This window comes from Prunus mume, linkage group LG8 (assembly GCF_029339155.1).
Source record: "Prunus mume cultivar Tortuosa linkage group LG8, ASM2933915v1, whole genome shotgun sequence".
NCBI lineage: Eukaryota > Viridiplantae > Streptophyta > Magnoliopsida > Rosales > Rosaceae > Prunus > Prunus mume.
In genome coordinates, this window is record NC_142705.1 from 21,795,496 (window position 1) to 21,819,308 (window position 23,813).

Below are 23,813 nucleotides of genomic sequence, written 5' to 3' on the forward strand. Positions count from 1 at the left end.
TCACCCTTTTCTTTTGCTGTGACTTTGGGATTTTCTCTTATTTTGTAGGGAGTGTGTGGTTGGGTGGGTGGTTTCACTGTTCTGCTCCTATTCTAGATCTACTTTGTCCGGGGATTGCCTTTGTGTTTCAGTGGCTTGGGTGGTTTCCCCTGTAGTCGCCGCAGTTGCTTTATTGTTTCCATTGTTGTGTTGCCAGCCTTTTTTTGTTTTTTTTTGCTTCGTTTGTTTCTTTTGCTGATTTGAGATTTGATTCATGCTAGAAAACTACTTCAGATATGTGATTCACCTCTATCTGTGATTTGGTGGCAAACGGGGTGACCAAGCGTGTTGTGCGGTTCTCTTTAGCCTTTTGTGCTGCTTTTGTTTTCAACCTGTTTGTGGTGTTGATCAATATTCTCTTCTAGTTTACTTGTAAGAGCCTTTAGTGCTTGATATGCATTTTCTCCTCCTACCACTGGCGGCTATTTCTAGGCACCTTCCCTTCACCACCATCTTCAGCGCCTTAACCACACAAGGGTCTCCTTTCCTTGGTGACTCTTATGCAATTGGGTTGCTTTTAATGTGCTTATGTCACTTATTGCTTGGATCATGGTAGTGCTCTTTGTAGCTTTGGTGGCTTGTCTGCCACCATTTTCTGTCTCGAGCATTGGTTACTGGTTCCTCTCCAGTGGGTGTGGACTTGCGTTGATTGTGCTACTATTTGGTTATGGGTGGTGTGGCATTTCCCTGTTTCCCTATTCACTGCCTTTTGTATGCACTTTGCTTTTCTAGGCTTTATGTCCTCCTTAAGTTTTATGATGTAGTAGGTTTTATGCCTTCTTGTATTGCAGTTCGTCGAATTCCTTTGTGGAGTTCACTTTGCCTTCTATCTAATAAAATTTGATTTCGACCCAAAAAAAAAAAAGAAAAAAGTATCAAATTGACCGTAAATGCATGACAAAAAGTCAATTTTGGTCTCTCTTTTTTATCACTTTAACCATTAATATCCCTTTAGTTTCGATTAGATCACTTATGTCCCTATCGTTATTGATTTGGATATTACTCTTAACTTATGTTATCTATTGAAGGGCATTTCGGTACAATCTTGCATCCCCTCTTTACGGACCAGCCAACACTCACCAACGAAAAACTTTCCTAGCACAGATAAGCCAGGTCAGTTTTCCAACTCATTATCCCAAGCCAATAGAATACTGCCACTTGCCAATCTTTTTAAAAACTTTTTAAAACATATTTTAATCAATAAAATAAACCAAAAAGTGGAGTTTCTCTTTCATTCAATATCTGCATTCGTGCCAGCCCTTTAACTTCCCAATTAAAATTTTTTTTTCTTTCCCAAACTCAATTAATGTTTTACATTCTTTTCTGTTTTTGCCATTCCACTTGCGTCTTATGGAAAAACCTTCCATCTGTTCAAAATTGTTCTTGTCTCTGTTCAATCCCTCTCCTTCCTCTCTTCTATCCATAGAATTTTTTTAACGAAGTGATTTATTTTATTGCTACAACTAATGACATTTTTTTAAATGAAGTAATGCTAATAAAATTTAGTCTGCTGTACAATTTTGTTTCTGATATTAATAACTCAAAGCAGAAGTATGTTTTTTTTTTCTTTGATCGAGTGTAACGTTGGTGAATTGCATGAATGGATTTATAATTGACCAATCCTTCTTCAAATAACATAACAAAAAGAAAAGGAGAACACTACGTCACATCTACATAAATGTAATTTTGGCAAACTAAAGATGTTATTGTTCTCCTTTGGAAAATATGTTGGTCTTTGTACATCGAAATGAGCACATTACACCTGTTCAAATAAGATGTGCAAACAAAAATTAGAAAACTTATACAAAGCATAGCACATCTTTCAGACGTTCACATTATGAATAAAAGTACAATCTCTCCATACCTATTGTCATAACCTTGAACATCCACCAGCCCTTATGTCTTACCATCGACGCAATTGGTTCAAACTATTGAAATACACATTCTGCATCACAACTGAATTCATGAATCGATATGGAAATTAACACAATTAAAACTAAATTTTATATCATGAGTCAAACCTGATTTAAATTAGTTGATTGTCCAAATGTGAAATTTGCATTCAAAGTTGTAGATGAATCCTAATGCATCATAAAATAATCTCAAGTTAGAAATATCTGATTTCTTTATCCCATGAGTATATATTAAATTCATATACCTGACTCAAGTAAGGCATTTGATCACTTCCTTGAAGCATGGTTGTAAATTGAAAATTCGGATGTCCAAAAGTATGGCTTGGAATATCCTAAAAATACATATAACATTAGGAGATAAATATTAAAATTAATCATCAAAATAATGAAGTGTAAGAATAAGTACACCAAAGTGATGAAATGATGGATTATAATGAGTTGAATGAGGCAGAACATTGTTGGTTTCTTGCTCAGATTGGCCTACCAAAAAAAAAAAAAAAAATTAGCACATGAAATCAAATACTAGAAAAAATAGTTGAAACCTAATTAATATCAATCTAGTTAAAAACAACTTAAAGAAAATAATTCTTACTAGCAGCCATGGTGGTAGGCCTTGAAGTTCGAGAGGAATTTCCAACTCTTGCGTCTTTCTTTTTTTCTTTTTTTCTTTTCTTCTCCAATTGACTTTTTATCCTAGCATTTGTTATGCCTTTTGCCCTTATGGTGGGGGGATTCAAAACCGGTGGCTTAGCAATGAGCACATCATGAAGAGTTTGGTCACCAATGCTATTCAAATTTTCCTTTGGTCTAGTAATTTCCATATCACTTTCAAGTAACATCATGCTAACTTTTGTTTGACAAGCCTTGTTCCTGAATCAGATAATGATGCTATACTAACAACATTATTTGCTTCATGCATCAACTCACTCAAGCGCTACCGAAACTCCCGACTGAAGGTCTCAATTGCTAAACCTAATCTCCATGACACGTGTCACCACCACAGCGACTTGCACAAAGTCCCACATCGAAAATCTACACAAACCTCCCACTTTCACTTCCCTATAAAAAGGGAACAGAACCCTAGTAAAAAGGGTAACTACTTTCTTACCTTTTATTATTACTCTGCTAAAGTTACCCCTCTTAGCTGACTTAAGTATCGGAGAGCATTGGCACCACCTTTGGTGTCCGCTTAAAGACTGCTTCTCATATTTTTGTCTTCTGCAGGCTAGCCTTTATTGAAGGTCCAAGCCCTTTCCTTGCTGAAGGCAAACCTCCTTTTCTCTAAGTTGACCCTCTCGAAAAGAGCATCAACAGCTTATTTGCGCGATCATGGAAACGATACTTGAATCCCATTTTTCTACCACCAGGCCTCATGGAAGACTGTTGATGTTGGTGATTATCACAGAAGAAGGACCAGCAGAAGCTAGCCAAGCCATTCACTATTTCCCACTGATCAACCGAATTGCTCCTTCTCCGATTATCTCGAAAATTTAGTCTTTGCCAGAAGGACAAAGATCGTGACAGCGATATGTTGTTCCTCCTGTATTGGTGAACAGTTTGTTCCGCCTAATCGCTCTTCTATGCAGCTTCGCTTGAGTATAGACATTTGGCGAAGCTCGCATAATCATACGATGTTGGACTCGGGCCTCAGCTTCGGCCCATCTATTCAAGAACACGCATACCGCCACCCCGAGTATCCGCTTCAACATGCTCGCCCTCGGTGCCTTCGGATGATTCAGACCGCTGCAGTGTCTATTTTCCGAGTTAAGGTTTCCAGGATATAGTTCTACTCGAGGATCGGTTCGCTCAACCATTGTTGTCGTGCAAGTCCCCAAGCGATCAATCGATGAATACCTGATGATCTTCGGCATTGTACCAAGAGGTTCTGCAGCGCAGCAAGGTGGTGATTAGGAGGACCTATCCGTGGTTTCAACCTGACATCGTCTATTTGAGAAGGAGCAGAAGAAGAATCTGCCGAATCGACTTTAGGAAGAAGTTCCTAAGTGTGACCTTACCCAGAGATCTGCCTCATGGAGGAGGAAAGCCTCCAAATTATCATTTAGGGCGGAGGTCTACCATCCCAACTGTAAGGCAACTTGGCTGCTCACCATACCCCTCAAGTCATACAGAAGCTGTAATCGGGGGTCTTCTTGGAGGGACGCGGATGACTTGGAGGTCCACAAAGATGCCAGTGTGCGGTGAATAAAATCAACAATAGTGCAGATGCCCTTTATCCTTCATGGGAATTGAACTCCTGCAGTTCTGCGGAGTTTGATGCTTGGTGGAAAGCCGATTCCGTGATCTGCCCGCCTGCACCGCATTCAGGTCCTTTTAAGGGCTGACAATTGGAATGTCCATTCGCAAGAGACTCACAAATTCATGGTGCAGACCATCAAAGACATCAACATGCAAGTTATAGAAGGTAATCTCTCATTCCGTCCCTGTTGTTGCCCATTCTGTTTTTAATGATGATGCTAATCTTTTGTCTGTACTCGAGATCCTCTTGACAAAGAATATAGGAGCCAACCAGCCCAAAGTGGAGAGGTGTTTGGTAAGTTCGTGATGTTTATTCAGTTTTTCCTACTACTCTTCTACCGGATTGACCTTTGACTTTTGTCTTCTGCATAGTTAATTCTTATTGGCTGAGGATCTGGAGCCCTCCGGAATGGAGAAGAGGAAGAAGAAGAAGAAGAAGAGAAGATCAGTAGAAGCAGACTCTGTTGAGGCCACTTCTCCCGTTAAAGAAAGAAAAGCGCCATCTATGACTCAAGTATTCTTTGACAGCTTTCTTTTGAATTCTTCATAATCTTGTTCTGTCAAACTTATTTTTTGTCTGTTGCAGTTGGAAGTCCTTCTCCTCCTCTTACTAAGTCAAAAAGACTTAGAAAGAAGATTGTAGAAGAATATGTGGCCCCGGAGGGAACTAGGGCGATTCCTACCACCACTACATACGGATGATGACCTGAGAGAGGCTTTGAAGTGTGGAGCAAGAAAGGGAGCTGGAAGAGCTGGAAGAGGTAGGAGAGGAGCCTCAAGAGAAGGCCAAAATAGTGGAAGAAGATGTGAGTTTTATATACTTGGCAGTATTTGTTTCTGCTGCACTCTTATTTCCCTGTTCTAACTTCGTGCATCCATAGGAGGAAATTCCTCTGAGGTGATAGCGGAGAGCATTGCCTTGGCTCGGAAGCGCAGGAAGATATAGGGGCAGGCTAACCAACCTGTAGGTGGCCCTTTTGATGATCCAGAGGCGAACATTCCACCGCCAGCGGTGAGGATCAGTGAGTAAATCGGATCGAGCGGGAACAATCGAAGAAGTGGTTCTGCTCCTGAAACCATAGTAGAAGTGGCTCTTTCAATAGTGCACTGATAAAGGTAGGCCTTGGATCCTCCTGTTCCTAAGTTTATTTCTGCAAAGGATCTTCTACCTCTGGCAGAGAGTCATCCAGTGCGGCTGGTGCAAAATCTAGCACTTCCTCCTAGTTCCTCTTCCTCCTGGCTTTCCGTGGCTTTCATGAGTGAATTCTGCCATATTGATGGCTGGATTCTGCGCAAAAAACTTTCTTTCCTTCCAGTATATCAACAATCTTTTTGTAATGGACCGGATTGTTGCAGCTCGATCCTTTTCTTGTTGATTGGGACTAGACATTAGTGCTATGGAAATTTAGAACAAAAGGTCTGTTCCAATCCTCCAAGGAATTGGTTAGACCTTCTTCAATGAGCCTCTGGGCCGTGACACCATGGGGGCGGCCGCTTCTGGTTGACTCCAAAGAAGGTGAAAGGACCAAGGTCATCATGATAATACCTTGCCTCACAACACATGGCAGAAGGTAGAAATGGCCGTGGATCGGCCTCTATTATCTCCATGTAGCCTTCTTCATTCCATAAAGCTAACTGTTGATGAAGAGTGGAAGGAACACATAGACTCTGGTGAATCCAGCTCTGCCAAGCAATGCATTGTAAGTGGTAGAGGTAGTATCTACCACAAAGAATGCAACCTTCAGCTTCTTGCTTCTGCTAAAACATCCACATCTAGGATCCCAAGGGTTTTGGTGATGCCTCCTGCGAAATTGGTGACGGTCAGGGGTTGGAATTAAATCCTTCTGCTACGCCCATTTGCTCAAAGATTCGTCATCGGCGAAGGTTGATGGCTGCACCTCCATCTACCATAGTTTTGGGAATAGGAACACCCCAAAGTTTGCTTTATAAACAAGGGTCCGAGGTGGTTTGCCATTTCTTTGGTTGGTTTGGAGAAGCAAAGCTGATCATGTGCCAACTTGTGGGTTGTTCATACATCCGTCCCGACAGGCCTGCATTGTTGTTCGCATTTCTTCCGCTTCACTGCCAACCTGCATTCAAAACTTTCTTGGGAAAATCGTCTCCGTCAGTGCTTTTGTCCTTCTACTGCCCGAACTTTTCTGGCAGAATGAACACCATATTGATGCCTAGGTCAGCACGTAACAAGTCCTCCAATTCTGCACCGAAGGCCTCAGTTTCCGCATCCAATTCTCCGTCATAATCCATCTGTTCTCCATCATACTCCTCCGTCCATTCTCCTAGTTCTTCTGTTCCGAGGAGCGCATTCTGGTCATCTGTAGATGGTTCATAATCCAGCTGCTCCTCTTCATATTCCTCAACCCAGTCTCCTTGCCCTTCTCCTGGAATAGGATCGGTTTTTTCTCTGGTCGGGAGTTTTAAGTAGATTTTCTGAGGCGGAGGTAGAATGGATAGAAGGTTTCTTTGAGGATTACTGCTTTTTTCAACCACATGGTTGAGAGATTGCTTGATTCTGCATGGGGAAATATTTACGGCTCTTTCCTTTTTTGGCGGATTGGCCTCAGAAGCACACATGCGTTTTCGTTATTGAGAATGTGCAAGATCGCTCTGAACCCTCCTCCTTTGGGTTCTTGTCACCCATTGTTGGTCCGCCACTTTTCCCGAATACCACCTGCCTTCAATGATGGCCGCCAAAGGTTTATCACTACGGGCACTCTTATTGATTTTTCTTCCTTGGGCTGCTTAGTCATTCTTCTGCTGGATTGGACAGGCCTAGGGTAGTTTCTCTGTCTGGCCTTATCCTGGGGCGTGGTTCCAATCCGGTCAAAAACACTTGGAGTGGGCAGATCCTGTTTTCCAGGGATTACCTCCACCACCACACTTGCACCCTTTGCGAGCACTATTCAGTGAAATGGTTGCTTTGGTCTTTCCATAGTTTCCTTTGAAACTAATGCCTTCTCTTGAGTCAGCCTCTTGTTTTGGGCAAAATTGACACACCAGCCAAATAAAATTAGCCAGAATGAAGCTGCAAAAAATCAAAGAAAGATGGGCGCAAAAACCGTAAGAGACCAGCCCAAGGCTCATCTGAGCAAACAAGGCTAATCTGGGCCTCACAGGCCAATATAATAGGAAGAGGGAAGAATAGGAACAATCCCGTGACATCTCAGGATAAAGAAAAGTCAACAATGGGCCATAGAAGAAGTGATTGAAGGTTCATGACATCAAGTTGATTAAAAACAAGATCAAATCCTCTCACATATATATATATATATATTCGAGATTTTCTTCTCTTTTTTTCAGAGAAGGTAATTCTCCCAAGAAGATAAGCAAGTTACAATCTCGAGAGAGGATAAGCGGGAAGCGAGGAGCGTGTAAAAGGAGTCAAACTAACCATCACGGGTAAAATATCACAAGGGGCAGTGAAATTGAGAAAGATATTAGGTTCCTTTTCAAGAAAATCGGGAAGTGATTGCCTATTTGAGCCTATCAAAAGCAAGAAATCCGATTTCTTTCCTTCCATTAAAGAAGAAAAAGGGAGATATCTTTGCCGCCAATAAATAAACACAATCACCCTACTCCAGAAAAGAAACAGTTTACTATAAATACAAGAAGGAGTGAACAGGGTAAAGGACACACACACAAAAATCATCACCCAATCAAACAAAGATCCTACACAAAGAAAACCGTCAAAGGACAAGTTCAAAATCAACCAACAAGCCCACTTGAATTTCAAGTGAAACCAGCTCCAGATCAGGATCCACAAAATCCAGATTTAAGAAACAAGTCATTTAAAACGAGATTTCTTTGTTACAAATTTGTCTCGAAAACCAAGACCAGCAGTGGTTTGAGTCTCCTCCAAATATGGAAAACCTCAACAAAATTCACGATCTCTAGCCCATGAAGCCCTCAAAAGCGATACTCCTCGCCTGTGCAGTTGAGAAATTGTAGGTTCGCCCACTCAAAAGCCTCACAAAAGCATGAGGTACATCAAAGCTCGCAGAATCAGCCTTTGGTATCGACATAAGTTGAAGCCTAGCAGCCAAGGTTGTCAACGGTCCATCCAGCCCAAGCGCCCAGTCAAAATTCAGCCCGTATCTCGATTACCTGCACAGAACCTTCTATCTCGAGGTAAATAAAGCCCATTACTGTCCCTTCATCTTCCTCTAATATAAGCATTCATCATTATATATATTTTTTTTGTAAAAGGCGATTCCGCCTAAAGAACAATTTAAATCCCATCAAACCATTCTGGCCAAGGCAACCTCCTTATACTGAGATAAATTGTTAAAGTCCTCACCAGTCTGAGGCAGGAAAAGAACTTACTTGGGAGATATTCCTCACCCAAATTCACAATCGTTTGTTTGCAAATCATAACTTGGGACGAAAGTTATCCATTTCCAAACCAAGTCTGCTAGAAATTTTGCTAGCAGTGGCACGCTCGCACACCAAAGAAAGGCGGCTTGTTGACCAGTTTATGGTTCTCAAAGCAGTGGGGAACTTTGCCCTTCCATCATAGGGTAAACCAGAGCGGGCAAACAATTTGGCACGATGGGACTTCTTATACATTTTCTCATTGAGTTCTTTATCCATGAATCTGGAAGCTCTAGCGAACCCACACCACGACATGGAAATAAACCAAGTGGCCTTGTGAAGGACTGGAATCGAAAGAAAGTGATGCTGCATTGACATGGCGGCCACGAGGAGCGGAGGTCGGGACTGGCTCGAGGAAAGATGAACGTCTGAAATACTGTATTACGACAAGGGTCACAATACAAAGGAGCCAAGATACCTAAATAATATGGCAGCCATGATGCAATGGCGGAGTCAGCGGCAATTCGGGAAGGATCGGGAGGTCGCTGCCATGGCCAAAATTCCCAATCCGATGAGGTGGTCCAAAGAACTAGACCTTCCTATGGTCCCCGTGGATTGGCATGGCCATATCAAGAGAATCCTCTCGGTGCGGTGGCGGGATACGAGCGGGGAGAAATCCAGTGGACACAAGGAAGTGGTTTTTCCTATCCAAGAGCGTCGGCCCGATGCGGCTGAAGCTCTCGCCAGACAAGTCCGCAGAATCAGCGAGCCTCGACATTCGCGTAAGCGGCCCCACAAGATCTCCTTATGGATTCTGCATAGCGCATAATATTACCCTACAGGCCCGGAAGGATGGACTCTAATCCATTCCCTCCACCTGCAAGAGGAATGAGAGGCGGGAGAAACTATCCTTATGCTAATAATGACGAAGCAGGGGGACAAACGGAGGAACCACCCAGACTGGAAGAGCGGAGGAGCACAGGGAAGAGTTACTGCGCTAGACCATATAGGGCGGAACCACGATTTCTCGGCCGAGGACAAAACCCTCCTCGTTAATGCTCTAAATGGCGTGGGGGCATTGCGAGGATGATCGAAATGATGGAGCTGAAGCGGGGAGGGAAAGGCCCACCTATAGGAAGCCATATCCACCTTGCATCGATCGGATACCCTTGTCCCGAGGTTTTAAAGTACCAAACTTCACTTTATTCAGCGGAGAGGATCCTCATGCTTCATCAGTTGAGCACGTAGGCAGATTTTCCACAATGCATAGCCATAGAGAATAACCCCTTTATTAAAGCTAAGACTTTTTGGGAACTCTCTCTCTGGACAAGCTTTCACTTGGTACACTAACCTGCCCGCAAATTCTATTGGACTTGGGAGCAAATGGAGCGTCTTCCATGACTACTATTACAGGATTGGCGAAGTCACCATCGGTGACCTTGCGCTCTCAAGCAGTGAAGATGAACTGCCCAAGACTTTATAAGCAGTTAGGAAGCTCAAAATGAAGTGCGAATCCCCATCGAAGAAGACACTTCATCCAAATGGCTCATTTGCTCGCCTCCCTCAAAATTTCTTTGAGAAAAGATTTGATAGGATGTTGTTTGGAGATCCACAGAACTGGTAGATCGCGACCAAGTATCGAGGAATTGCTCGAGAGGAGAGCAGAAGAGAAACTCTTCCAAAGGCACGTATTACAAATCCCTTCTTCCTCAATACATATGATTGAAGTGGAGTCAGAAGAAGATGCAGAGATGAGTCGGAGGAGAGAGAGGTTGCAGTTGCGGAAATGGCAAAATTAAAGCATCCCATCAGTTGTAAAACCCTTACAAAACCTCCAAGGGATCAAAAGCCGCCACCATTCACAGGAGGGTTCGTTCCAAACAAACCCATGCGAGAACAAAGTATATTCTTTCGATCTGACCAAAGTAGATGCTTTGTTTGATGAAATGTTGCTACTGAAAGCAATAGAGACGCCTCACGAATGCCCAAACCAAGAACTCAAGGGCGATAAGATTGCAGATGGCACAATTCTTGGAATCATTCTACCAATAGTTGTGTTGTTTTGAGAGATGTTATCTGAGAAGGGATAACAGCAGAAGGTCAAGCTAGCGAAAAACCTCCATCCACCACACGATCCTTTTCCCGCCATACAAGTTAATATGGTCAACCTAAATTGGCCTGTAAGCGAAAGAAGAACGAGTAATACGACTATAAAGGCGACTCGGTAGAAGCGAGTGTAATAGTTTCAAAGAAAACTATGGAAAGACCAAAAGCAACCATTTGGTGGAATAGTGCTCGCAGGGAGGTGCAAGTGTGAGGTGGTTGAGGTAATCTCGGAAAAGCAGGATCTGCCCACTCCAAGTGTTTTTGGCCAGGATCGGAACCACGCCCGAGATAAGGCAGACGGAGAAACTACCTAGGCTGTCAATCCAGTGAAGAATGACTAAGCAGACCAAGGAAGAAAAATCAATAAAAGTGCCTGTAGTGATAAACCTTTGGCAGCCATCATTGAAGGCGGTGGTATTACAGCCGTCGGGAAAAGTGGCAGATCGACAATGGGTGACAAGAACCCAAAGGAGGAGGGTTGAGAGCGATCGCACATTCCTCAATAACGAGAAAACGCACAGTGCTTCCAAAGGCCAATCACGCCAAAAAGGGACGAGAGAAATATTTCCCGAGACATGTAACAAGCAATCTCTCAACCACAGAAGTTGAAAAAAGCAAAATCCTCAAAGAAACCTTCTATCCATTCTACCTCCGCCTCAGAAAATCTACTTAAAACTCCCGGCAGGAAAAAACCGATCCTATTCGGGAGAAGGGCAAGGAGACCGTTGAGGAATATGAAGAGGTTTGGATTATGAACCATCTAGATGACTGTAGAATGCGCTCCTCGGAACAGAAGAACTAGGAGAATGGACGGAGGAGTATGATGGAGAAACAGATGGATTATGGCGGAGGAATTGATGCGAGCCGAGGCCTTGGTGCGAGCACTGGAGGACTTGTTACGCTGACCTAAGCATCAATATGGTGTTCATTCACGCGAGAAAAGTTCGGCGTGAGAAGGACAAGAGCACTGCGACGAGGCGTATTTTCCCAAGAAAGTTTTGAATGCAGGTTGGCGGCGGAAGAAATGCGGAACAGAAAGTGATAGTCCCTGTGATGTATGAACAACCCACAAGTTGGCTACAGATCGACTTTGCTTCTCCAAACCAACCAAAGAAATGGCAAACCACCTCGGACCCTTGTTTATAAGGCCAAACTTTGGGGGTGTTCCTATTCCCAAAACTATGGTAGATGGAGGTGCAGCCATCAACCTACTCGCCTCACTGCTTTGAGCAAAATGGGCGAAACAGAAAAGGATTTAATTCCAACCCGCCTTTGACCGTCACCAATTTCGCAGGAGGCATCACCAAAACCCTTGGGATCCTAGATGTGGATGTTTTAGTAGGAAGCAAGAAGTGAAGGTTGCATTCTTTGTGGTAGATACTACCTCTACCACTTACAATGCATTGCTTGGCGAGACTGGATTCACGTCTATGTGTTCCTTCCACTCTTCATCAACAGTTAGCTTTATGGAATGAAGAAGGCTACATGGAGATAATAGAGGCGATCCACGGCCATTTCTACCTTCCGCCATGTGTTGTGAGGCAAGGTATTATCATGATGACCTTGGTCCTTTCACCTTCTTTGGAGTCAACCAGAACGGCCGCCCCCATGGTGTCACGGCCCAGAGGCTCATTGAAGAAGGTCTAACCAATTCCTTGGAGGATTGGAACATACCTTTTGTTCTAAATTTCCATAGCACTAATGTCTAGTCCCAATCAACAAGAAAAGGATCGAGCTGCAACAATCCGGTCCATTACAAAAAGATTGTTGATATACTAGAAGGAAATAAAGTTTTTTGCACAGAATCCAGCCATCAATATGGCAAAATTCACTCATGAAAGCAGGAAAGCCGGAGGAAGAGGAACTACGGTGAGGAAGTGCTAGATTTTGCACCAGCCGCCTTTGGATGACTCTCTGCCAGAGGTAGAAGATCCTTTGGCAAAATAAACTTAGGAGCAGGGGAGGATCCAAGGCCTACCTTTATCAGCGCACTATTGAAAGAGCCACTTCTACTATGGTTTCAGGAGCAGGAACCACTTCTTCCGATTGTTCCCAGGCTCTGATCCGATTTACTGCACTGATCCTCACCGTTGGAGCGGCAGTGGAATGTTCGCCTCTGGATCATCAAAAGGGCCACCTCTGAGTTGGTTAGCCCGCCCTATATCTTCCTCGCTGCTTAGAGCCAAGGCAATGCTCTCGCTATCACCTCACATAGAATTTCCTCCTATGGATGCAGAAGTTAGAAGTGGAAATAAGAGTGCAATAGAAACAAATACTGCCAAGTATATAAAACTCACATCTTCTTCCACTGTTTTGGCCTTCTCTTGAGGCTCCTCTCCTACCTCTTCCAGCTCTTCCAGCTCCCTTTCTTGCTCCACGGCTTGAAAGCCTCTCGAGGTCATCATCAGTGCCAGAAGTGGTGGTAAGGCTGCCTAGTTCCCTCAGGGCCACATATTCTTCTACAATCTTCTTTCTAAGTCTTTTTGACTTAGTAAGAGGAGGAGAAGGACTTCAACTGCAACAGACAAAAAATAAGTTTGTGAACAAGATTATGAAGAATTCAAAAAGAAGCTGTCAAAGAATACGAGTCATAGTCGCGTTTCTTTTCTCTTTCTTTTAACGGGAGAAGTGGCCTCAGCGAGTCTGTTCTACGATCTTCTTCTTCTTCTTCTTCTTCCTCTTCTCCATTCGAGGGGCTCCAGATCAAAGCGGCAATATGAATTAACTATCACGCAAAGACAAAGTCAAAGGTCAATCGGTAGAAGAGTAGTAGGAAAAACTGAATAAACATCACGAACTTACCAAACACCTCTCCACTTTGGGCTGGTTGGCTCCCTATATTCTTTGTCAAAGAGGATCAGATGCATAAAGATTAGCATCATCATTAAAAACAGCGAATGGGCAACAACGTATGGCGAGAGATTACCTTCTATAACTTGCATGTTGATGTCTTTGATGGTACGCACCATGAATTTGTGAGTCTCTTAAATGCGAATGGACATTCCAATTGTCCCCTTAAAAGGACTGAAGTGCGGTCTTGAAGCGCGGATCACGGAATCGGCTTTGCCAAGCATCAAACTCCCCGCAGAATCTGCAGGAGTTCAATTCCATGAAGGATAAAGGGCATACACTATTGTTGATTTTATTCACCGCACACTGGCATCTTTGTGGACCTCCAAGTCATCAGCGTCCCTCCAAGAAGACCCCGATTCACAGATGACTTGAGGTATGAGTCGAGGGCAAGCAAGTTGCAGAAGTTGGGATGGTAGACATCCGCCTAAATGATAATTTGGAGGCTTTCCTCCTCCATGAGCGCGATCTGGGTAAGGTCACACTTAGGAACTTCTTCCCAAAGCCGCCTCGCATATTCTTCTTACGGCTCCTTCTCAAATAGGCGATGTCGAGGTTGAAACCACGGATGGTCCTCTGATCACCACACCCTCATGCAGACCTCTTGGTACAATGCCGAAGATCATCGAGGTATTCATCGATTGATCGCAGGGGACCTTCAGCGACAACAATGGTTGAGCGAGCACGATCCTCGGCGAGAACTATATCTTGGAAACCTTAACTCGGGAAAATAGACACTGCGCGGTCCCGAATCATCCGAAGGCACCGAGCGTTTGCGGATACTCGGTGGCGGTATCAGAGTGTCTTGAATAGATGGGCGGAGGCTGTAGGCGAGTCAACATGTCGATATGATTATGCGAGCTTCGCCAAATGTCTATACTCAAGCGAATGCAGAAGGCGATTAGGCGAGAACAAACTGTTCGGCCAATACGGGAGGAACAACATATATTCCGATCTTTGTCCTTCTCGGCACTAAATTTTACGAGATAATTGGAGAATGAGCAATTTTGGTTGATCGGTGGGGAAATAGTGAATGGCTTGGCTAGTCTGCTGGTCCTTCTTCTGTGATTATCTGCTTGGCTTGAATCAGAGTCTTCCATAAGGCACCGCGACGTGAGCGTAATGGGGGAATACCACGCGCCAATTTAATAGCTATAATATTTAAGTCTGAAACTGTCCAAAACGATTCAGGACTTAAGGGGCATTGTTTGGGCCAAAAATTGACACACCAGTGAAAATTAGGCCCGAATAAAGTGCAAAAATCAAAGAAAGATGGAAGCCAAAAACCGAAGAGACCAGCCAAGGCTCATCAGAGCAAACAAGGCTAATCTGGGCCTCACATGCCCAATATAATAGGAAGAGGCCGAGAAATAGGAACAATCCGCGTGACATCATTGGGATAAAGAAAAGTCACAATGCATTGTTGTCATAGAAGAAGTGATTGAAGGGTTCATAACATCAAGTTGATTCTGAAAAAACGAAGATCAAATCCCTCTTACATATATATATATATATATCGAGATTTTTCTTCTGTCTTTTCAGAGAAGGTAATTCTCCTAAGAAGATAAGCAAGTTACAATCTCGAGAGAGGATAAGCGAGGTGAGCTGTCCAGAAAAGGAGTCAAACTAACCATCACGGGTAAAATATCACAAGGGGCAGTTGAAATTGGGAAAGAGATTAGGTTCCTTTTCAAGAAAATCAGGGAAGTGATTGCCTATTTGAGAACCTATCACTTAAAGCGAAGAAATCCTATTTTCTTTCCTTCCATTAAAGAAGAGAAAAAGGGGGGAGATATCTTTGCCGCCCAATAAATAAACACAATCACCCTACTCCAGAAAAGAAACAATTTACTATAAATACAAGAAGGAGTGAACAGGGTAAAGGACACACACACAAAAAATCATCACCCAATCAAACAAAGATCCTACACAAAGAAAACCGTCAAAGGACAAGTTCAAAATCAACCAACAAGCCCACTTGAATTTCAAGTGAAACTCGGATCGGGATCCACAAAATCCAGTTAAGAAACAAGTCATTTAAAACGAGATTTCTTTCGTTACAAATTTGGTTCAGCAAACCAAGACAGGCCGGGTTTGAGTCTCCTCCAAATATGGAAAACCTCAACAAAATTCACAGTGCAAATCTCTAGCCCACAAGCCCTCAAAATACCTCTGCCCGTGCAGTTGAGAAAATTGCGATTCGCCACTCAAAAGCCTCACAATAACATGAGGTACATCAAAGCTCTGCGAATCACCTTTGGTATCGATTTACAAGTTGAAGCCTAGCGGCCAAGGTTGTCAGCGGTCGATCCGGCCCAAGCCAAATCGGCTCAGGGTATCTCGGTCAAATCAGACTAGAACCTTTTATCTCGCGAAATAAAGCCCTACTTGTCCCTTCATCTTCCTCTAATATAAGCATTACTTTTATATATATTTTTTTTTGTAAAAAGCGTTCCGCCTAAGAACAATTTAAATCCCATCAAACCATTACAGCCAAGGCAACCTCCTTATCTTGAGATAAATTGTTAAAGTCTTCACGATCAGGCGGAGAAAGAACTTACTTGGGAGATATTCCTCACCCAAATTCTGTCGTTTGTTTGCAGAAATCAGTAACTTGGGACGCAAGTTATCCATTCCAAACCAAGTCTGCTAGAAATTTTGTTAGTAGTGGCACGCTCGCACACCAAAGAAAGCTGACTTGTTGACCAGGTTATGGTTCTCAAGGCGTGGGGAACTTTGCCCTTCCATCATAGGAGTAAACCAGAACGGCAAACACCTCTATAGCTATTCTGTCCTTTCTTTCGTTCGGCCAATTTAGGTTGACCATATTAACTTGTGGCGGGAAAGGATGCGTGGTGACGGATGGAGGTTTTTCTGCTTGACCTTCTGCATTATCCCTTCTGTATAACATCTCTGAAAACAACACAACTATTGGTAGAATGATTCCAGAATTGTATATCTGCATACTTATCGCCGCTTGAGTTCTTGGTTTTGGCATTCACTGTGAGGCGTCTCTATTGCTTTACTGTAGCAACATTTCATCAAACAAAGCATCTACTTTGGTCAGATCGAAGGAATATACTTTGTTATGCATAGGTTTGTTTGGAACGAACCCTCCTGTGAATGGTGGCGGCTTTTGATCCCTTAGAGGTTTTGTAAGGGTTTTACAACTGATGGGATGCTTTAATTTTGCCATTTCCGCAACTGCAACCTCTCTCTCCTCCGACTCCTCTGCATCTTCTTCTGACTCCACTTCAATCATATGTATTGAGGAAGAAGGGGATTTGTAATACGTGCCTTTGGAAGAGTTTCTCTTCTGCTGTTCCTCTCTGAGCAATTCCTCGTAACTTGGCTGCTTTATCTGCCAGTTCTGCCAGATCTCCAAACAACATCCCATCAAATCTTTTCCTCAAAGAAATTTTGAGGGCGACTGAGCCATTTGGATGAAGTGTCTTTCTTGATGGGGATTGGCACTTCATTTGAGCTTCTGAACTGTTTATAAAGTCTTGGGTGGTTCATCTTCACTGTTTGAGAGCGGCAAGGTCACTGATGGTGACTTCTGGCTGAATCCTGTAATAGTAGTCATGGAAGACGCTCTCCATTTGCTCCCAAGTCTGAATAGAATTTGGGTGTTAGTGTACCAAGTGAAAGCTTGTCCAGAGAGAGAGTTCCCAAAAGTCTTAGCTTTAACGATGGGTTATTCTCTATGGCTATGCATTGGGTGGAAAATCGCCTACGTGCTCAATGATGAAGCATGAGGATCCTCTCCGTTGAATAAAGTGAAGTTTGGTACTTTAAAACCAGGGACAAGGGTATCCGATCGATGCAAGGTGGATATGGCTTCCTATAGGTGGGCCTTTCCCCCCGGCTTCAGCTCCATCATTTCCTGATCATCCTCTCGCAATGCACCCACGCATTTAGAGCATTAACGGGAGGAGGTTTTGTCCTATTCCCGCCGAGCAAATCGTGGTTACGCCTATATTGTCTAGGCAGACTTCTTCCTGTGCTCCTCCGGCTCTTCCAGTCCTCGGTGGTTCCTCCGGTTTGCCCCCTGCTTCTGCGTTATTAGCATAAGGATAGTTTCTCCCCTCTGCCTCTCCTTCCTTTTGCGTGGAGGGAATGGATTGGGTCCATCCTTCGGGCCTCGTAGGGTAATATTGCCGGGCCGCCTGTGTTGTTGAGCGGAATTTCCATAGGGAGATCTTGTGGGGCCGCTTGTCTTTGCGAACAAGCCGAGGCTCTGGCGGATTCTCGGGACTTGTCTGGCGCAGGAGCTCGGCCGATTAGGGCGACGCGTCTGGACAGGAAAACCACTTCCTGTGTCGGCTGGATTTCTCCCGCTCGGTATCCCGCTACACTGCACCGAGAGGATTCTCTTGATATGGCCATGCCAATCTGGTGGGGACCATAAGGAAGGTCTAGTTGCGGACCACCTCATCGATTAGGGAATTCTGCCATGGCACCTCCGGTCCCTTCTGAATTGCTCGTTGACTCCGCCATTGCATCATGGTGTCATATTATTTAGGTATCTTGGCCTTTGTGTTGTGACCTCTTGTCGTAATACGATTCTATCTCAGAGTTCATCCTTCTCGAGCCGGTCCCGGACCTCCTGCTCCCTGTGCCGCCATGTCAATGCCGCATCACTTTCTTCTCGATTCCATCCTTCGAGGCCACTTGGTTTATTTCCATGTCGTGGTGTGGGTTCGCCAGAGCTTCTAGTATTCATGGACTGGTAAAGAACTCAATGAGAAAATGTATACCGAGAAGTCCCATCAAGGGCGTGCCAAATTGTTTGCCCGTTCTTGGTTTACTCCTATGCGATGGAAGGGCAAAGTTCCCCACGCTTTGAGAATCATAAATCTGGTCAACAAGTCAGCTTTCTTTGGTGTCTGCGAAGGCACGCGCTAGCAAAATTTCTAGCGACTTGGTTTGGAATGGATAACTTGCGCCCAAGTTACCGATTTCTACAAACAAACGATTGTGAATTTGGGTGAGGAATATCTCCCAAGTAAGTTCTTTTCCTGCCTCAGATCGGTGAGGACTTTAACAATTTATCTCAAGATAAAGAGGTTGCCTTGGCCAGAATAATTGGATGGGATTTAAATTGTTCTTTAGGTGGAACTGCTTTTTACAAAAAAAATATATATATATATATATAACAGTGAATGTTTATACTAGAGGAAGATGAAAGGGACAGTAGGGGCTTTATTTCTATCGAGATAGAAGGTTCCGTCACTGGACTGGAAATACCCGGATGGACTGGGGACGCTTGGCCGGATTTGGGACGCTTTGGATCGACCGCTGACAACCTTGGCCGCTAGGCTTCAACTTGTAAATCGATACCAAAGGCTGATTCGGCAGAGCTTGATGTACCTCATACTTTTGTGAGGCTTTTAAGTGGTAGCGCAATTTTCTAATCTGCACGGCAGGAGTATCTTTTGAGGGCTTGATGGGCTAGAGATCGTGACCGTGAATTTTGTTGAGGTTTTCCATATTTGGAGGACTCAAACCGCCTGTCTTGGTTTCTTGAACCAAATTTGTATGAAAGAAATCTCGTTTTAAATGACTTGTTTCTTAACTGGATTTTGTGGATCCTGATCCGAGCTCGGTTTCACTTGAAATTCAAGTGGCTTGTTGGTTGATTTTGAACTTGTCCTTTGACGGTTTTCTTTGTGTAGGATCTTTGTTTGATTGGGTGATGATTTTTTTGTGTTGTGCTTTACCCTGTTCACTCCTTCTTGTATTTATAGTAAACTGTTTTTTTTCCGGAGTAGGGTGATTGTGTTTATTTATTGGGCTGCAAAGATATCTCCCCCCTTTTTCTCTTCTTTAATGGAAGGAAAGAAAATAGGATTTCTTCAGTTTTGGCAAGGTATAGGTTTCAAATAGGCAATCACTTCTGATTTTCTTGAAAAGGAACCTAATCTCTTTCCCAATTTCAACCGCCCCTGTGATATTTTACCCGTGATGGTTAGTTTGACTCCTTTTCGGACAGCTCGCACTTTCCGCTATCCTCTCTCGAGATTGTAACTTGCTTATCTCCTTGGGAGAATTACCTTCTCAAAAGACAAGAAAAATCTCGAATATATATATATATGTAAAAGGGATTTGATCTTCGCTTTTAGAATCAATTTGATGTCATGAACTCTTTCAATCACTTCTTCTATGATTGCCATTCTTGACTTTTCTTTATCCTAGATGTCCACGTGGGATTGTTCTATTTCTGAGGCTCCCTCTTCCTATTATATTGGGCCTGTGAGGCCCAGATTAGCCTTGTTTGCTCGATGAGCCTTGAACCGTAGTCTCTCGGTTTTTTGAGCTTCCATCTTTCTTTGATTTTTGCACCTTTATTCAGGCCTAATTTTCTATTTGGTGGGTGTGTCAATTTTGGTCCAAACAATTCCCTTTAAGAAAGGTATCATGGACCTCAATCGAGCTTGACAACAAAACTGTAAATTTCCGCTATATCCCTTCTACTTCCACTGTTTTATGAAGTAAAGACGACGGTTTTTTTCAAAAGGGTCGTTTATTTTATGTGAAGATGATTTTTTTTTAAAAAGGCGTCGATTTTAAAACACTCTAAAAATGGCCGCTTATGAATTACACAACAAATTTTCAAATTTTCACCCGTCTTTGAAAACCTTATCTCTCATTAATAAGCGTCATCTTTTAAAACACGATAAAAAAAGGCTACTTAAGTAAATTTGCGCTGACAAATTTTCAGATTTTCCTCGATTCAAAAAGCCTTATCTCTCCCTCTTGGAACCCTCCTGCACTCTCTATAACACCTCATGAAACTCTCTAAAATACCCTTCTATATCTTGCTAGTGAATTCTGGATTAGTCTCTTTGCGTTTCGTATGTTCTTTGTCTCCCTAATTTCAGATTTTGTCTTTCTTGATTTGTCTGGTTTGTTTACATATTTTTTTATATTTCTAGGTTTCTTTTAGATTTTCTCGATTTGGTTATCGAGAGATGATGAGGAAGCTTGCAGATTTATAACTTTTTCTTTGCAGGTTTTCTATGTGAGTCGTATGTTTTTTTGTTGTTGAAAATTTGTTACCTTCTCCTTTCACCATCATTTTATTTATATATTTTTCCTTTTGCAGGTTCTTGATGGTCTTTTTTATGCTCATTTTACAAGTTTTCTATGGAAGTATGGACCAATGGTAAAATTTCTCTTCCACCTAATTTTTTATGTTTATAATCTTAGCTTTTTTTTTTCTCTTTTTGCCATTTTGATTTATTTACAGGGATGATAGAGGAGACTTCAGTTGTGCATCATTTGTATGTTTGGATGAAGAATGCTTGGATTAGGAGTACTTAGGGAAGACTTACAATGTCACGGCCCTGCCGTGTGGAAGCTGGCCTTGTCGACAGATTTCTAACGCCAGAACCCAGTTACAATTCCAAAAATCCAACACTGAAATGCTAGCAAAGCCTCATAGCACCCTTGCCGAACGGCAAGGGCTATGCTGACGATAAGAGGAACCTCCTCAAAGTTCTTGCTGAGCCCGACCTCGGCCTGCAAATTTTACCGAGCACCGAGTCTCCAAGTCTACTCCAGCACTCTTTTACCGCTGGGGATCTCCAACGACGACAACTAGCCCTCGGTGTGCCTTGCCGAACCGGTGGTGTCCAACAACAAAACTTTGCCGACAGCTCTCAGAACCCAAAACCTGGAAATAGATTGCTGCCAAAAAAAAAAGGAGGGAGGAGTCACAGTTTGATCAAGACACCCAAATCGCAAGGAGAACCCAGTCCGTGGTCACGAGGCTCGACTCACGTCCCGACCCAGCTGTGAAATGGGAGGCTCACCAAAAATTACCAACTCGGACGACCCAGCTCTGACACAAGCCTAGCTTCTGAGCCTACACTCCAGCACACGTGGGCTCAGCCTATTTCCTGGAAAAAATTAAGCACAAAAACAAAGGGCAGCTCAAGGTTTTCCCAATTCACCCTTGCTGAAAGGCAAGGGTTAAGCAACAAGAAATGAGTCCGCAAAATGCTCACCTCAATACCAGCCACGGTCACCCAAGCCTGGTTCCAAGCTCACTTATGCTCAAGCTCCGGCGAATCCAGTAAAGGCCCGCCTAACGAGATGACGCCACCACGGGCCCAGCTCCGGGGGTGCCCTCGAAACCCTCTCCGCCACACACTTCAGAACGATAAGACTAGCCCCAGATGGTCCTTACCAAAGAGCACGGATCGTGGTGCCACACCGGTGGTGTCAAAAACAACTTAGCCCACCCTTGCCGAACGGTAAGGTTTGATCATTGGAAATGGAGGCCTTAAAGAGAACCTACCCCATCACGGTTCCAGCTCCACTCTTGCCGATGCCTTGGTGACCACTCCAAACCTCGAGCCCCTTCCAAAGCCTTGCTGGAAAACAACTCGCACCCCCACCCTTGCCGAACGGCAAGGGCCGTGAGAATTCAAAGGGAGGACAGTCACGGTCCCAGCTCCAATTCCCAGACTCAAGAAAGGCTGTGACCAGATATGCCTACCGAAATCTCCACCTGCCGAAGACACGACAAGATGCTTCGAAAATTTTTCCTAAACCCTGCCGAACGGCAGGTATTATACAAAACAAGACAGTCTTGCTCCTCCCAAACCCTAGTCCCAACTCGGGCTCAGCCCCACCCCATTCCCCAAGCCTTGACAGAAGCCCAACTATTTTGGCCAAAACCGAACCCAAGGCCCAAACCCCTTGCCGAACGGCAGGGGTCATGAATTTTGTTTTGGAAGGCTCCCACAAGTCTCAGCTTACAGAGCATTAGCCTTGCCAAAAGTCTAGCTGGCCATTCAAAAAAGAAAAAACAAAAAAACAAAACCAAGGGGAGAATGGCTTGGCCTCCTTGCCGAACGGCAAGGGGCATTGAAACAAGAAATGGCTTACCCAATCCTCCACTTGCCAAAGCCTAGCTCCCGAAACACAAGGGCCCAACTCCAAAGACTTGCCAAAAGCCTAGGTACCTGGCCACCAACAGTCCTAGAGGCTAACACAGCTTTGATCATACCTACCAAGTATTAACGCAACTTCTACCTTGCCAACTTGGGGGACTAGAGACTACCTTACGGCTCCCACTGAACCCGGAATGCTCGGTCATGATTACACAAGGAGCTCAAAAGTTCCCAACCTAGAAGTCACTTCTTGACCGCAACTTGGTGGACTACTGTTTACACCATAATCAACCGAGCATATCCAGCCTCAAAACAACTAGCGCCAAGGTAGACACGCCTTCTCCCATGCCAAAGGAAGACACTCTTCCGAGGTGCCAAGCATCCCGAAACTCGATCACAAGGTCTCAATTGGTAAACCTAATCTCCATGACACGTGTCACCACCACAGCGACTTGCACAAAGTCCCACATCTGAAATCTACACAAACCTTCCACTTTCACTTCCCTATAAAAAGGGAACAGTACCCTAGTAAAAAGGTAACTACTTTCTTACCTTTTACTATTACTCTGCTAAAGTTACCCCTTAGCTGACTTAAGCATCGGAGAGCCTTCGGCACCACCTGTCCGAAGCTTAATGATTGCTTCTCCTATTGTTGTCTTCTGCAGGCTAGCCTTTATTGAAGGTCCAAGCTCTTTCCCTGCTGAAGGCAAACCTCATTTTCTCTAAGTTGACCCTCTCCGAAAAAGAGCATCAACATGTTTCAATTTTTATTTTTAGGGGGTTTGGCTTCTAATCCTGTTGTTTTATATTTGATTAAGTTGTAGAGATTGATGATTTCTAGCTCTCTTCATAACCCAAATGTAACACCTCTTGTGGGGATTGCTGATTGAAATTACCGGTAGGATGACTAAAAAAGCCTAGAGGGGGATGAATAGGCCAATTTAAGATTATAATCAATAAACAAAAAATAAACTTCGGTAACAGGATTGATATGGCTTATCATTCCTGAAACGTGCTGAACATAAAATAAAGAAACACACATAGAATTATTTTACGTGGTAAAACCCCACATATGGGAAAAATCCACGGGACTCCTCAGTCTAACTCAAATCCACAATAGAACGATGATTACAAGAAGTACTCACACATTTATCCTAGACACATTCTAGATAATGTTTACTGACTTCTTCGTAACTCAACTTCAGTCACGGGATGATCTTCGACACTCCTTATGTTAAATGCAATACTGATCACAATTGCTTCAAGTTCGCCGGAGGAAAACCGCCACCTCGGTCTTGGTGCTCTCAATCGTATGAGTCACTGACATGCATATGAATGCAATATGAATGAAGAAAGGATTTGATAAATCACCAAGTAAACAAGGAACACTTGATGACTTATCTAATAAAATAAGCAT

General features: G+C 43.6%; 1 protein-coding gene across 3 annotated transcripts; it reads right to left on the reverse strand.

Annotated features, from left to right (window-relative positions):
• Window positions 1–1,557: 1,557 nt before the first annotated feature.
• On the reverse strand, window positions 1,558–22,079 carry LOC103339077 (uncharacterized). 3 transcript variants are annotated; one of them, XM_089042117.1, is made up of 6 exons: window positions 2,545–2,881; window positions 2,359–2,432; window positions 2,198–2,284; window positions 2,061–2,120; window positions 1,904–1,984; window positions 1,558–1,801 (listed from the first exon to the last, which is right to left on the reverse strand). In XM_089042117.1, exons 1-5 carry the CDS (start codon window positions 2,792–2,794, stop codon window positions 1,943–1,945), a joined length of 513 nt encoding a protein of 170 aa, XP_088898243.1. In that variant the 5' UTR covers window positions 2,795–2,881; the 3' UTR covers window positions 1,558–1,801; window positions 1,904–1,942. The 3 variants fall into 3 exon arrangements, 1 of the variants encoding a protein (XP_088898243.1); XR_016122440.1 differs by lacking the exons at window positions 1,558–1,801; window positions 2,359–2,432; window positions 2,545–2,881 and adding exons at window positions 20,831–21,185; window positions 21,311–21,397; window positions 21,506–22,079 and having other exon boundaries at window positions 1,851–1,984; XR_016122441.1 differs by lacking the exons at window positions 1,558–1,801; window positions 2,359–2,432; window positions 2,545–2,881 and adding exons at window positions 20,831–21,185; window positions 21,311–21,499 and having other exon boundaries at window positions 1,849–1,984.
• Window positions 22,080–23,813: the final 1,734 nt, after the last annotated feature.

Excerpts from the sequence above, each read along its gene's own strand:
- LOC103339077 (XM_089042117.1), bottom strand. The coding sequence starts at position 2,794 with ATGATGTTACTTGAAAGTGATATGGAAATTACTAGACCAAAGGAAAAT. Across the intron at positions 2,285-2,358 it reads CATCATTTCATCACTTTGGT|GATATTCCAAGCCATACTTT; the intron begins GTACTTATTCTT and ends ATGTATTTTTAG. Across the intron at positions 2,121-2,197 it reads AAATGCCTTACTTGAGTCAG|GATTCATCTACAACTTTGAA; the intron begins GTATATGAATTT and ends ATGATGCATTAG.